This window comes from Bombina bombina, chromosome 3 (assembly GCF_027579735.1).
Source record: "Bombina bombina isolate aBomBom1 chromosome 3, aBomBom1.pri, whole genome shotgun sequence".
Classification (NCBI taxonomy): domain Eukaryota; kingdom Metazoa; phylum Chordata; class Amphibia; order Anura; family Bombinatoridae; genus Bombina; species Bombina bombina.
In genome coordinates, this window is record NC_069501.1 from 782,594,841 (window position 1) to 782,609,922 (window position 15,082).

General features: G+C 41.4%; 1 protein-coding gene across 1 annotated transcript in view; it reads right to left on the bottom strand.

Annotated features, from left to right (window-relative positions):
• Positions 1-15,082, bottom strand: part of FHL2 (four and a half LIM domains 2) — a 216,580-nt gene that overhangs the window by 78,157 nt on the left and 123,341 nt on the right. Inside the window, exon 3 of the mRNA XM_053707668.1 lies at positions 8,517-8,691. Within this exon, the coding sequence (XP_053563643.1) occupies positions 8,517-8,691 (175 nt within the window). The remainder of the gene's footprint in view (positions 1-8,516; positions 8,692-15,082) is intronic.

A 15,082-nucleotide genomic window follows, 5' to 3' on the forward strand; every position in this document is an offset into this window, starting at 1 on the left:
CATAGCTTGTAAATAAAACTTTAAAGCATGAACCACATCAAGATTGTGTAATAGACGTTCCTTCTTTGAAGAAGGATTAGGACATAATGAAGGAACAACAATCTCCTGATTGATATTCTTATTAGATACCACCTTAGGAAGAAACCCAGGTTTGGTACGTAAAACTACCTTATCTGCATGGAAAATCAGATAAGGGGAATCACACTGTAAAGCAGATAACTCCGAACTCTTCGAGCTGAGGAGATAGCTACTAAAAACAGAACTTTCCAAGATAAAAGTTTAATATCTATGGAATGCAAAGGTTCAAACGGAACTCCTTGAAGAACTTTAAGAACTAAATTTAAACTCCATGGCGGAGCGACAGGTTTAAACACAGGCTTGATTCTAACCAAAGCCTGACAAAACGCCTGAACATCTGGAACCTCAGCCAGACGTTTGTGCAAAAGAATAGACAGAGCAGAAATCTGTCCCTTTAAGGAACTAGCTGACAATCCCTTCTCCAATCCTTCTTGGAGAAAGGATAATATCCTAGGAATCCTGACCTTACTCCATGAGTAACCCTTGGATTCACACCAATGAAGATATTTACACCATATCTTATGATAGATTTTCCTGGTGACAGGCTTTCGAGCCTGAATTAAGGTATCAATGACTGACCTGGAAAAACCACGCTTTGATAAAATCAAGCGTTCAATCTCCAAGCAGTCAGACGCAGAGAAATTAGATTTGGATGTTTGAAGGGACCTTGAAGTAGAAGGTCCTGCCTTAGCGGCAGAGTCCATGGTGGAAAGGATGACATGTCCAGCAGATCTGCATACCAAGTCCTGCGTGGCCATGCAGGAGCTATCAAAATCACTGAAGCTCTCTCCTGCTTGATCTTGGCAATCAGACGAGGGAGCAGAGGAAAAGGTGGAAACACATAAGCCAGGCTGAAGGACCAGGGCACTGCTAGAGCATCTATGAGCGCTGCCTGGGAATCCCTTGACCTGGACCCGTAACAAGGAAGCTTGGCGTTCTGACGAGACGCCATGAGATCCAGTTCTGGTTTGCCCCATAGTTGAATCAGCTGGGCAAATACCTCCGGATGGAGCTCCCACTCCCCCGGATGAAAAGTCTGCTGACTAAGAAAATCCGCCTCCCAGTTCTCTACTCCTGGGATATGGATAGCTGAGAGATGGCAAGAGTGAACCTCTGCCCATAGAATTATCTTTGAAACCTCCAACATTGCCAGGGGGCTCCTTGTTCCCCCTGATGGTTGATATAGGCTACAGTCGTGATGTTGTCCGACTGAAATCTGATGAACCTGACCGCAGATAGCTGAGGCCAAGCCTGAAGAGCATTGAATATTGCTCTTAGTTCCAGAATGTTTATCGGAAGGAGGGCTTCCTCCTGAGTCCACGAACCCTGAGCTTTCAGGTAGTTCCAGACTGCGCCCCAGCCCAGAAGGCTGGCATCTGTCGTCACTATAGTCCATTCTGGACTGCGGAAACTCATTCCCCTGGACAGATGGACCCGAGATAGCCACCAGAGAAGAGAATCCCTGGTCTCTTGATCCAGATTTATCCGAGGAGACAAATCTGTGTAGTCCCCATTCCACTGATTGAGCATGCAAAGTTGCAGTGGTCTGAGAAGTTTTGACAACCTGACCTCTGTCAGAAAATTTTTCCTTTCTACTGAATCTATCAGTGTTCCTAGGAAGGAAACTCTTGTGAGAGGGGAGAGAGAACTCTTTTCTTTGTTCATCTTCTACCCGTGAGACCTCAGGAATGCCAGAACAATGTCCATATGGGACTTGGCGATTTGAAAAGTTGACGCCTGTATCAGAATTTCATCTAGGTAAAGAGCCACCACTATGCCTCGTGGCCTTAGAACCGCCAGTAGGGACCCTAGAACCTTCGTAAAGATTCTTGGTGCCGTGGCTAACCCAAAGGGAAGAGCCACAAACTGGTAATGCCTGTCTAGGAAGGTGAACCTGAGGAACTGATGATGATCTCTGTGTATCGGAATGTGGAGATAAGCATCCTTTAAGTCCACGGTAGTCATATATTGACCCTCCTGGATCATAGGTAGGATGGTTCAAATAGTCTCCATCTTGAAGGATGGGACCCTGAGAAATTTGTTTAGGATCTTGAGATCCAAGATTGGTCTGAAAGTTCCCTTTTTTTGGGAACTATAAACAGATTTGAATAAAAACCCTGGCCCTGTTCCTCCCTTGGAACTGGGTGGATCACTCCCATAACCAGTAGGTCTTGAATGCAACGTAAGAATGCCTCTCTCTTTATCTGGTTTGCAGATAATTGTGAGAGATGAAATCTCCCCTTTGGAGATGAAGCTTTGAAGTCCAGAAGATATCCCTGGGAAACAATCTCCAGAGCCCAGGGATCCTGGACGTTTCTTGCCCAAGCCTGGGTGAAGAGAGAAAGTCTGCCCCCAACTAGATCCGGTCCTGGATCGGGGGATACTCCTTCATGCTGTCTTAGAGGCAGCAGCAGGTTTTTTGGCCTGCTTCCCCTTGTTCCAAGCCTGGTTAGGTCTCCAGACTGGACTGGGCAAAATTTCCCTCTTGTTTTGCATTAGAGGAAGTTGAAGCTGCGCCACTCTTGAAGATTCGAAAGGAACGAAAATTAGTCTGTTTGGTCCTTAATTTGTTGGACCTATCCTGAGGAAGGGCGTGACCTTTTCCTCCAGTAATATCAGAAATGATCTCCTTCAGTCCAGGCCCGAATAGGGTCTGCCCTTTGAAGGGGATGTTGAGAAGCTTAGACTTTGAAGTAACATCAGCTGACCAGGATTTAAGCCATAGTGCCCTACGCGCCTGAATGGCAAAACCTGAATTCTTAGCCGTTAGCTTGGTTAAATGAAAAACGGCGTCAGAAATAAAGGAATTAGCTAACTTAAGAGCTTTAATCCTGTCTAGAATATCATCTAACGGGGTCTCCACCTGTAGAGCCTCCTCAAGAGACTCGAACCAGAAAGCCGCTGCAGCAGTGACTGGGGCAATGCATGCAAGAGGCTGGAGAATAAAACCTTGTTGTATAAAGATTTTCTTAAGGAAACCCTCTAATTTTTTATCCATTGGATCTAGGAAAGCACAACTGTCCTCGACGGGGATAGTTGTACGCTTAGCTAGGGTAGAGACTGCTCCCTCCACCTTAGGGACCGTCTGCCACGAGTCCCGTGTTGCGGCATCTATGGGAAACATCTTTTTAAAAGCAGGAGGGGGAGAGAACGGTACACCTGGTCTATCCCATTCCTTAGTAATAATTTCTGAAAACCTCTTAGGGACTGGAAAAACGTCAGTGTAAACAGGCACTGCAAAGTATTTGTCCATTTTACACAATTTCTCTGGGACTACAATGGGGTCACAGTCATCCAGAGTCGCTAAAACCTCCCTGAGCAACAAGCTTAAATTTAAACGCTGTCATTTCAGAGTCAGACTGAAGTAACGCCTTCCCTGAATCAGAAATGTCACCCACAGATAGAAGCTCTCCTGCTTCGGCTTCTGCATATTTTGAGGGTATATCGGACATAGCTACTAAAGCGTCAGAAAGCTCTGTATTTGTTCTAGCCCCAGAGCTGTCTCGCTTTCCTTGTAACCCTGGAAGTTTGGACAATACCTCTGTGAGGGTATTAGTCATAATCGCCGCCATGTCTTGTAAGGTAAACGCATTGGACGCGCCAGATGTACTTGGCGTCACTTGAGTGGGAGATATAGGTTCTGACACATGGGGAGAGCTAGGTGGTTTAACCTCCCTTTTGTCAGTCTGAAAAACCTCTGGTGATAAATCTTTAAATGCCATAATATGGTCTTTATAACTTATAGAAATATCAGTACATTTGGTACACATTCTAAGAGGGGGTTCCACAATAGCTTCTAAACATAATGAACAAGGAGTTTCCTCTATGTCAGACATGTTTAACAGACTAGTAATGAGACCAGCAAGCTTGGAAAACACTTTAATAAATGTGAAACAACAATTAAACAAAAACGGTACTGTGCCTTTAAGAGAAAAAAACTACCACATAAACTGCAAAACAGTGATAAAAAGTAGTAAACTCTACTAAATTTTTACAGTGTGTATAAGGGACTAAAGCAGCATTGCACCCACTTGCAAATGGATGATTAACCCTTTAGGCCCCAAACCGGATTTGAAAAACGTTAAAACCGTTAATAAAGTCAAACACACTGCCACAGCTCTGCTGTGGCTCCTACCTGCCCTTAAACACGATTTTTGCAGGAAAAAAACCTTCTATAGTGGTCCTAGATGCCAGAGGACTCCTTTAGGGAAGCTGGATGTCTCAATCTGAATATCAACTGCGCATTTAGAGCGCGAAAATAGGCCCCTCCCACCATGCACTCGATGTCAGAGGGCCTTAAAAAAGTACTCCTAGGAGTAATCTGACTAGCCATGTGGAAAACTAGGCCCCAAATAAAGATTTATCACCCTCAGAGAAAAAACGTTTTTTTCTATAAACCATGCAAACGTTTTGACACTAAGTAATATGAGTATTAACATGAATATTACCCTTTTTTGTAAGCATGATCCCAGTCGTTGTTAAATCACTGCATCAGGCTTAGCTCAAATATACAAGGCTCTGTCAGCATTTTCTAGACCTTATCATCACTCTAGAAATAAATATACTGAACATATCTCAAAGCAGGTATTCTGCAAACCGTCCCCCCAACTGAAGTTTTCTTTCCATACTCTTCAGTTATGTGTGAGAACAGCAATGGACCTTAGTTACAAACCGCTAAGATCATCAACCTCCAGGCAGATTCTTCTTCTAATTTCTGCCTGAGAGTAAAACAGTACAACGCCAGTACCGTTTAAAAATAACAAACTCTTGATTGAAGGTAAAAACTACACTAAGTCACCACATCTCTCTTACACTTCCTATCTTGTAGAGAGTTGCAAGAGAATGACTGGGAGTGGCAATTAGGGGAGGAGCTATATAGACAGCTCTGCTGTGGGTGTCCTCTTGCAACTTCCTGTTGGGAAGGAGAATATCCCACAAGTAATGGATGAACCCGTGGACTGGATACACCTTTACAAGAGAAAGATAGTCCCACCCATCATGGGCGTTAACGTGTACACAGCCAATACCGGCTTATTTTTTAATGAATTCACCTATAAAAAACAGCTTTCCTCCCAGCCCACGGTGCCTGTACATAAGCTGTCACCAATAAAAAAAAACTACACACATAGAGAGCCTTGTGTCCCCAGTTCTCATATGAGAATTAAAGGTATAAATGTACAAGTGCAGTTCACCTTTCCTCTGAGTCCTTTACTGTGTCCCAGGAAAAAAAGAAAGTCTGCAGTTACCTTCATACTGTCCGACAGCAGGACAGCCCCAACAGGTGTAAGAGGTCCTCTCCCTCCTATAGCCCTGTGGACAATGATAAAGCCTGAGTTAGAAATTGCTTAGGCCATCAGGATAAGGGCAGCATAAATGTATAGGAGGCGCAGTGAGAATTATGTCCCACCAGTTACTATTGCTCTAAAGCCACCAAGAGCTCTACTGAAGAGACTGATATGGCATACGGCTACATCTGTTGGGAAGGAGAATATCCCACAAGTAATGGATGAACCCGTGGACTGGATACACCTTTACAAGAGAAAGATAGTCCCACCCATCATGGGCGTTAACGTGTACACAGCCAATACCGGCTTATTTTTTAATGAATTCACCTATAAAAAACAGCTTTCCTCCCAGCCCACGGTGCCTGTACATAAGCTGTCACCAATAAAAAAAAACTACACACATAGAGAGCCTTGTGTCCCCAGTTCTCATATGAGAATTAAAGGTATAAATGTACAAGTGCAGTTCACCTTTCCTCTGAGTCCTTTACTGTGTCCCAGGAAAAAAAGAAAGTCTGCAGTTACCTTCATACTGTCCGACAGCCCCAACAGGTGTAAGAGGTCCTCTCCCTCCTATAGCCCTGTGGACAATGATAAAGCCTGAGTTAGAAATTGCTTAGGCCATCAGGATAAGGGCAGCATAAATGTATAGGAGGCGCAGTGAGAATTATGTCCCACCAGTTCCTATTGCTCTAAAGCCACCAAGAGCTCTACTGAAGAGACTGATATGGAATACGGCTACACCCCAGAATAAAGCAGTACAATCTTGCGCCACTTTTAAAATAATAAACTTGAAAAATCTATACTAACACCTCACTTTACCTCTTCCTATCACTAATGTAGGCAAAGAGAATGACTGGAGTGGGAGAGAAGGGAGGAGCTATATAACAGCTCTACTGTGGTGCTCTTTGCCTCGTCCTGCTGACCAGGAGGCGTAATCCCACAAGTAAGGATGAAACCCGTGGACTCATCGTCTCTTTCAAAAGAAATATGCTAAACATCTGTATACGGCAAAACATTAAAATGAGCCAGAATACTGAAATAAATTATTTTGTCAAATTTGCCTTCTATGGGCCAGATTACAAGTGGAGCACTAATTAACATGTGCGTTCACATATTCCTCATAGGTGGAGAATTTCAATCTTCCTGGTCTCTTCCGACCAGGGAGATTGATAGCTCCTGCTCACGCATGGTTGGCTGTGTGCGGGCATGGGGGGGCATTGCACAAGAGCGCAAAATAGCGTTCTTGGGCAATGCTCAATTCCAGCAGTGGAATTCAGCCTGCCAGAGGCGAGCTGCGGCAAACAAGGGCATATATGTACGCGGCCACCCCTGTCCACCGTAGCTTGATAAATTGACCCATATCATAGTCATTTAACACAACAAAATTTGCTCTGAGGGTGAACATTTTGGAATGTCCTACCCAACTGAGGGCCAGATTACGTTTGGAGCACAAATTAACGCTCCTGCTTGAGTGTTAATTGCACTAGAAGTAAGATGTTTGCGCTTGTCGGGTTGCGCTTGTATTATAAGTTGAAAGTAAACTGTTTTTGCTCTAGCGGTAAACTGAGAATCTCAAAAAGTCGAACTTAGAATATTGCGCGCGCATTCACATATTCCCTATAGAAGTCAATGGAGCGAAAAATCTGCACAAATCCGATTGCATATTCTCTTGTGCACTAACCTGACTTGAAAATACGAACATTTCACATTCTAATGTTCTTCACATACAAGAATATGTTCTATTTATTCTTAAATATATATATATATATAAATGAATATCTATTTATAAAAACATAGAACATATTCTGCTATTTACAGTAAATACATAGTTAAAACCTTTATTAAAAATTAATATTTCATAAATATGTTTTTTCATGTTTTCATCTACTTAACTGCCCTTAATAAATGCTTTGGGCGAAACATGTCAAGGGGAGTGGGAATCATGGGGCCCTTATTTTAATTTCAGTATTTGTGTTTCTTTTAACGTAATTAACACGCCAATCCCATTTTTCGAGCTAGCTACAGCAGAGATAATTGTGTAATGTCAGAATGTGCATCGGCCACTTGTACTGATAGCGTGATGTTATTACAGCATAAATTGTTATCATACTGAGCCACATCATAATGTTAAAATTGCCGTTAGTTGATTAGGTCAATATTTATGATCAATATACTTTTGGGTTCATGCATGAAAGAGTACTTCTATCACATATATTATCCACTAGTCAGACTGATGAATAACTGATACATAGCGTCTCAACTTAATGCACAGCCGAATGTAACTTAGTGGCTGATGCACCTAGAGTTGTAACCACATGTAGTAAAATCACTTTGTTGTTTAACTATGCTGTGTCATTTTAGATTTATGTTACTGAATATGCCAGTAATATACTGGGAGCAAGGCAACAATGATGATTGATGTAGATACATTTTATTTATTTAGTTTGGTTGAGTCTAAAGCAGAACACTGATGCAATGAGAGATCTGACAACACACAACTTTATTCCAATTGCTGAGTATGATACTAGTAGACCAATATGCTACTTACTACACCAGTATTGGTGATATAATAGGAGTGGCATAAGTATATTTATAGACACAGGAGAAATACATTCTACTCGTTTTTTTTAAAGGGATAGTAAACACTAAAAATTTAACTTTTTTAAAAAGATAGATAATCCCTTACCATTCCCCAGTTTTGCATAACCAACACTGCTATAGAAATATACTTTTTACCTCTGTATTTACCTTATATCTAATCTTCTGCTGACTGCCTCCTTATCTCAGATCTTTTGACAGACTTGCATTTCAGGCAATTAGTGCTGACTCTTAAATAACTTCCCGTGCATGAGCTTAATGTTATCTATATGAAACACAAGAACTAATGCCCTCTAGCTGTGAAAAACTGTCAAATGCAGAGGTGGCCTTCAAGGGCTTAGAAATTAGCATATGAGCCTATCTAAGTTTAGCTTTCAACTAAGAATAACAAGTGAACAAAGCAAATTTGATGATAAACGTAAATTAGAAAGTTGTTTAAAATGACATGCCCTATCTGAATCATGAAAGTTTAATTTGAACTTTTTGTGTTTCCAACAAATAATTTGTTTGTTTTCTCATGTATTTAAACTCGCCTATCAACACCACACGGCTCACCTGGCATGATGGTCTTCTTGCACTCATTGCACTTGGAAGAGTATTCATTGGAGTAACATTCAGTACAAATCAGGTGTTCATCTTTAGCAGCAAAAGGTTTGTCCACCAGGGAGCGCTTGCACTGAAAGCAATGGAAGCAGGACTCATGCCAGTGACGATCCTTGTAGGACAGATCCTGCAATAATAACAACATACACATTACTTGCACATCAGTCAGGCTAGCAGATTTGCTTTGTTAAATAATGAGTCACTTGCACAATATGACAAAAAGGCGGGGATTACAACTAAAGCAGTAAAAATACGTCATTTGATCTTTAAATATTGTTTTATTGTGTATCCTGGCATGCCTCTACCTCTTCCCACAGAAAGCAAGCAGCTTGCGGTGAAGTTTTTCTTAGTGCTGTTATGTTTGCTAGGCTGTGCATCAACTCCCTCTTGTGTATGTGTATGTACATGTCTTTATCTGTGTGTGCACATGTCTGTGTGTGTATATGTGTATGTGTGTGTGCATGTCTTTATGTGTGCGTGCACATGTCTGTGTGTGTATATGTACGTGGTGTGCATTTCTTTATCTGTGTGTGCACATGTGTGTGTATGTGTGTGTGCATGTCTTTATGTGTGCGTGCACGTCTGTGTGTGTATTTGTATGTGTATGTGTGTGTGCATGTCTTTATCTGTGTGTGCACATGTCTGTGTGTGTATATGTGTGTGCATGTCTTTATGTGTGCGTGCACGTCTGTGTGTGTGTATATGTATGTGTATGTGTGTGTGCATGTCTTTATGTGTGCGTGCACATGTCTGTGTGTGTATATGTATGTGTATGTGTGTGTGCATGTCTTTATGTGTGCGTTCACGTCTGTGTGTGTATATGTATGTGTGTGTGCATGTCTTTATGTCTGCGTGCACGTCTGTGTGTGTGTATATGTATGTGTATGTGTGTGTGCATGTCTTTATGTGTGCGTGCACATGTCTGTGTGTGTATGTGTATGTGTGTGTGCATGTCTTTATGTGTGAGTACACATGTCTGTGTGTGTATATGACTATATGTATGTGTTTATATGTGTAAATGTGTTTGAGTGTGTGTATATATTATATATATATATATATATATATATATATATATATATATATATATATATACATATGTGTGTGTGTATAAAAGGTGTGTTTCTGATTATTTTGCTTATAAGTATAGCTGCATGTAAAGTATATGTTACAATTGTTCTTTACAATTTCAGAATGGTATACAGATTTAAAGTAATTTTAGAATTTCACACAGCCTAAAGATGTTGCAGTTAACTCCTGGTAGGGGCAACATTGGAACCCTGGAGAAGTTTATTAATGATTTGAATATTACCACAAGATATATTAAATTTAAACTTTCCTGGAGCGATGAATTTATATATTTTCTTGATGTTAGGGATGTTAAGAAAGGTTACTTTTAAGACAGATTTATTTAAAAAAGGAAACTGATCGTAACAGTTTGTTGCGATATAAGAGTGCCCACCCCCCTTCATTAATTAAGAGTCTCCCTCATAGTCAATTGTTAAGAGTAAGGAAAATTGTTTCTAATGAACATTTGTTAAATTTGAGACTAGAAGAAATGGGAGCTAGATTTAAAGAGAGGGGCTACCCAGCTACATTAATTGAAGATGAAATTAAAAAAGTAAAATCTATCCCTAGAACTGATATATTGAAAAACTTGATGGTGTTTCTACTAGAAAAAAGGAAGTAGATAGACTGATGTTTGTAACTGAATATAACTCTCAGAGTAATGAAACACAGCAGATTATTAGGAAACATTGGGGTGTATTATCCGAATTTAATCCGAATATAAACGCTTTTAAACAGTACCCCATGCCTGCTTATAGGAGGGTTCCTAATATACAAGCTACATTGATTAGAGCTGACATTGGGTCTAATATTAAATAGAGATAGTTATATTTGGTCCAAAAATTTGGGATGTTACCCTTGCTTGAGCTGCTCAATTTGGTCCTATTTTTTTGCATCCCCATACCGGTAAGAAATATCATATCAAAGGGTTTTATACCTGCCTTACTACATATATTTACATGGTTAAATGTCCATGTGGGGGGGGTATATATTGGGGAGTCAACTAGAAGTGCTAAGGACCGCATCATAAAAGTAACATCCGTACTGGCAATCTTAAAGCTCCCTTAGCCAGTCATTTTGTAGGTCACAGTCACTCTATCAGCCAACTTAAGTTTCAGATCATTGATCACATTATTCAACCCCGTAGAGGAGGGGATAGGGAGTTGCTGTTAAAACAAAGAGAATCATATTGGATTTTTTAATTAGGAACATTAGAACCTAAGGGTTTAAACAGAGATTGGGATCTATCAGTTTTTTTTGTAGATACTATTAGATTTGTTTATTAGATTTTCTATAGATAGTATCAGATTTTTTTCTAAGAGATAGTATTATATGCTACACATAATGATATGGTTTAAGTTGTTGATCTTGCTAAGTCTTGTTCTATATTGTTGACTACCTTAAACATATCTGTACTTAAGGGGTTAAACGAAAATAATTAAAATGTCTGTTAGCGCCACCTAGTGGTTTTAAGGTACATAAGTGTGTAATTAATGTTTGCAAGACATGGCATGAATAAGGGATATTGTCCCGAAACGTCGCCTGTTTGTCTCCTTTGATGAATAAATAAGAAATAGATTTGCTGTCACCTGAGTCTGTTTCATTGTATGATATTTTGGGCTTGGGACAGTAGCCCACAGGTGACTTGCAATGCCTATACTGTTATATGCTTGAGTGCTGGAACAATTCTGATTTTTGATATTTGACTAGGGCCACAGCGCAGGGTAGCATTACGTCTCTATGCATGTATATATATATATATATATATATATATATATATGGAAGAGGTGAGCAAAGTCTGAATAGAGACCTAAGGGAGCAGTTATCGCTGTAGCAAATCAGGTGGACAGCATACGATGTCCGCATTTATCATTGCACAAGCATTTCACCAGAGACGCTTGTGCAAGGCCAATCAGCAGTTAACAGGGGCTGCCAATCTTCCCGATCAGATCGGGATGATTTGGTGGTGGACAGGTTAAAGGGACATGAAACCCAATTTTTTTTTCTCAAGATTTAGGAAGCACGTGCAATTTTAAACAACTTTCTAATTTACTTCTATTATCTAATGTGCTTCATTCTCTTGACATCCTTTGGTGAAAAGCATATCTAAATAGGGTCAGTAACTGCTGATTAGTGGCTGCACATAGATGCCTTGTGTGATTGGCTCACCCAGGTGCATTGCTATTTCTTCAACAAAGGATATCTAAAGAATGAAGGAAATTACATAATATAAGTAAATTGGAATGTTGTTTAAAATTGTATTCTCTATATGAATCATGAAAGAAAAAACAGAATTTATGTTTACCTGATAAATTACTTTCTCCAACGGTGTGTCCGGTCCACGGCGTCATCCTTACTTGTGGGATATTCTCTTCCCCAACAGGAAATGGCAAAGAGCCCAGCAAAGCTGGTCACATGATCCCTCCTAGGCTCCGCCTTCCCCAGTCATTCGACCGACGTAAAGGAGGAATATTTGCATAGGAGAAATCATATGATACCGTGGTGACTGTAGTTAGAGAAAATAAATCATCAGACCTGATTAAAAAACCAGGGCGGGCCGTGGACCGGACACACCGTTGGAGAAAGTAAATTATAAGGTAAAAAAAAATTATGTTTTCTCCAACATAGGTGTGTCCGGTCCACGGCGTCATCCTTACTTGTGGGAACCAATACCAAAGCTTTAGGACACGGATGATGGGAGGGAGCAAATCAGGTCACCTAGATGGAAGGCACCACGGCTTGCAAAACCTTTCTCCCAAAAATAGCCTCAGAAGAAGCAAAAGTATCAAATTTGTAAAATTTGGTAAAAGTGTGCAGTGAAGACCAAGTCGCTGCCTTACATATCTGATCAACAGAAGCCTCGTTCTTGAAGGCCCATGTGGAAGCCACGGCCCTAGTGGAATGAGCTGTGATTCTTTCAGGAGGCTGCCGTCCGGCAGTCTCATAAGCCAATCTGATGATGCTTTTAAGCCAAAAAGAGAGAGAGGTAGAAGTTGCTTTTTGACCTCTCCTTTTACCAGAATAAACAACAAACAAGGAAGATGTTTGTCTGAAATCCTTTGTAGCCTCTAAATAGAATTTTAGAGCACGAACTACATCCAAATTGTGCAACAAACGTTCCTTCTTTGAAACTGGATTCGGACACAAAGAAGGCACGACTATCTCCTGGTTAATATTTTTGTTAGAAACAACTTTCGGAAGAAAACCAGGTTTAGTACGCAAAACCACCTTATCTGCATGGAACACCAGATAAGGAGGAGAACACTGCAGAGCAGATAACTCTGAAACTCTTCTAGCAGAAGAAATTGCAACCAAAAACAAAACTTTCCACGATAATAACTTGATATCAACGGAATGTAGGGGTTCAAACGGAACCCCCTGAAGAACTGAAAGAACTAAATTAAGACTCCAAGGAGGAGTCAAAGGTTTGTAAACAGGCTTGATTCTAACCAGAGCCTGAACAAAAGCTTGAACATCTGGCACAGCCGCCAGCTTTTTGTGAAGTAAAACAGATAAAGCAGAAATCTGTCCCTTCAAAGAACTTGCAGATAATCCTTTCTCCAAACCTTCTTGAAGAAAGGATAGAATCTTAGGAATTTTTATCTTGTTCCATGGGAATCCTTTAGATTCACACCAACAGATATATTTTTTCCATATTTTATGGTAGATTTTTCTAGTTACAGGCTTTCTGGCCTGAACAAGAGTATCAATGACAGAATCTGAGAACCCTCGCTTTCATAAAATCAAGCGTTCAATCTCCAAGCAGTCAGTTGGAGTGAGGCCAGATTCGGATGTTCGAACGGACCTTGAACAAGAAGGTCCTGTCTCAAAGGTAGCTTCCATGGTGGAGCCGATGACATATTCACCAGATCTGCATACCAAGTCCTGCGTGGCCACGCAGGAGCTATCAAGATCACCGATACCCTCTCCTGTTTGATCCTGGCTACCAGCCTGGGAATGAGAGGAAACGGTGGGAACACATAAGCTAGGTTGAAGCTCCAAGGTGCTACTAGTGCATCCACTAGAGTCGCCTTGGGATCCCTGGATCTGGACCCGTAGCAAGGAACCTTGAAGTTCTGACAAGACGCCATCAGATCCATGTCTGGAATGCCCCACAATTGAATTATTTGGGCAAAGATTTCCGGATGGAGTTCCCAGTCCCCCGGATGAAATGTCTGACGACTCAGAAAATCCGCTTCCCAATTTTCCACTCCTGGGATGTGGATTGCAGACAAGTGGCAGGAGTGAGTCTCCGCCCATTGAATTATTTTGGTCACTTCTTCCATCGCCAGGGAACTCCTTGTTCCCCCCTGATGGTTGATATACGCAACAGTCGTCATGTTGTCTGATTGAAACCGTATGAATTTGGCCTTTGCTAGCTGAGGCCAAGCCTTGAGAGCATTGAATATCGCTCTTAGTTCCAGAATATTTATCGGGAGAAGAGATTCTTCCCGAGACCAAAGACCCTGAGCTTTCAGGGGTTCCCAGACCGCGCCCCAGCCCACCAGACTGGCGTCGGTCGTGACAATGACCCACTCTGGTCTGCGGAAGCTCATCCCTTGTGACAGGTTGTCCAGGGTCAGCCACCAACGGAGTGAATCTCTGGTCCTCTGATCTACTTGTATCGTCGGAGACAAGTCTGTATAATCCCCATTCCACTGACTGAGCATGCACAGTTGTAATGGTCTTAGATGCATTCGCGCAAAAGGAACTATGTCCATTGCCGCGACCATCAAACCTATTACTTCCATGCACTGCGCTATGGAAGGAAGAAGAACAGAATGAAGTACTTGACAAGCGCTTAGAAGTTTTGATTTTCTGGCTTCTGTCAGAAAAATCCTCATTTCTAAGGAGTCTATTATTGTTCCCAAGAAGGGAACTCTTGTTGACGGAGATAGAGAACTTTTTTCTACGTTCACTTTCCACCCGTGAGATCTGAGAAATGCCAGGACAATGTCCGTATGAGCCTTTGCTTGAGGTAGAGACGACGCTTGAATCAGTATGTCGTCCAAGTAAGGTACTACTGCAATGCCCCTTGGTCTTAGCACCGCTAGAAGGGACCCTAGTACCTTTGTGAAAATTCTTGGAGCAGTGGCTAATCCGAATGGAAGTGCCACAAACTGGTAATGCTTGTCCAGAAAGGCGAACCTTAGGAACCGATGATGTTCCTTGTGGATAGGAATATGTAGATACGCATCCTTTAAATCCACCGTGGTCATGAATTGACCTTCCTGGATGGTAGGAAGAATTGTCCGAATGGTTTCCATTTTGAACGATGGAACCTTGAGAAATTTGTTTAGGATCTTGAGATCTAAGATTGGTCTGAATGTTCCCTCTTTTTTGGGAACTATGAACAGATTGGAGTAGAATCCCATCCCTTGTTCTCCTAATGGAACAGGATGAATCACTCCCATTTTTAACAGGTCTTCTACACAATGTAAGAATGCCTGTCT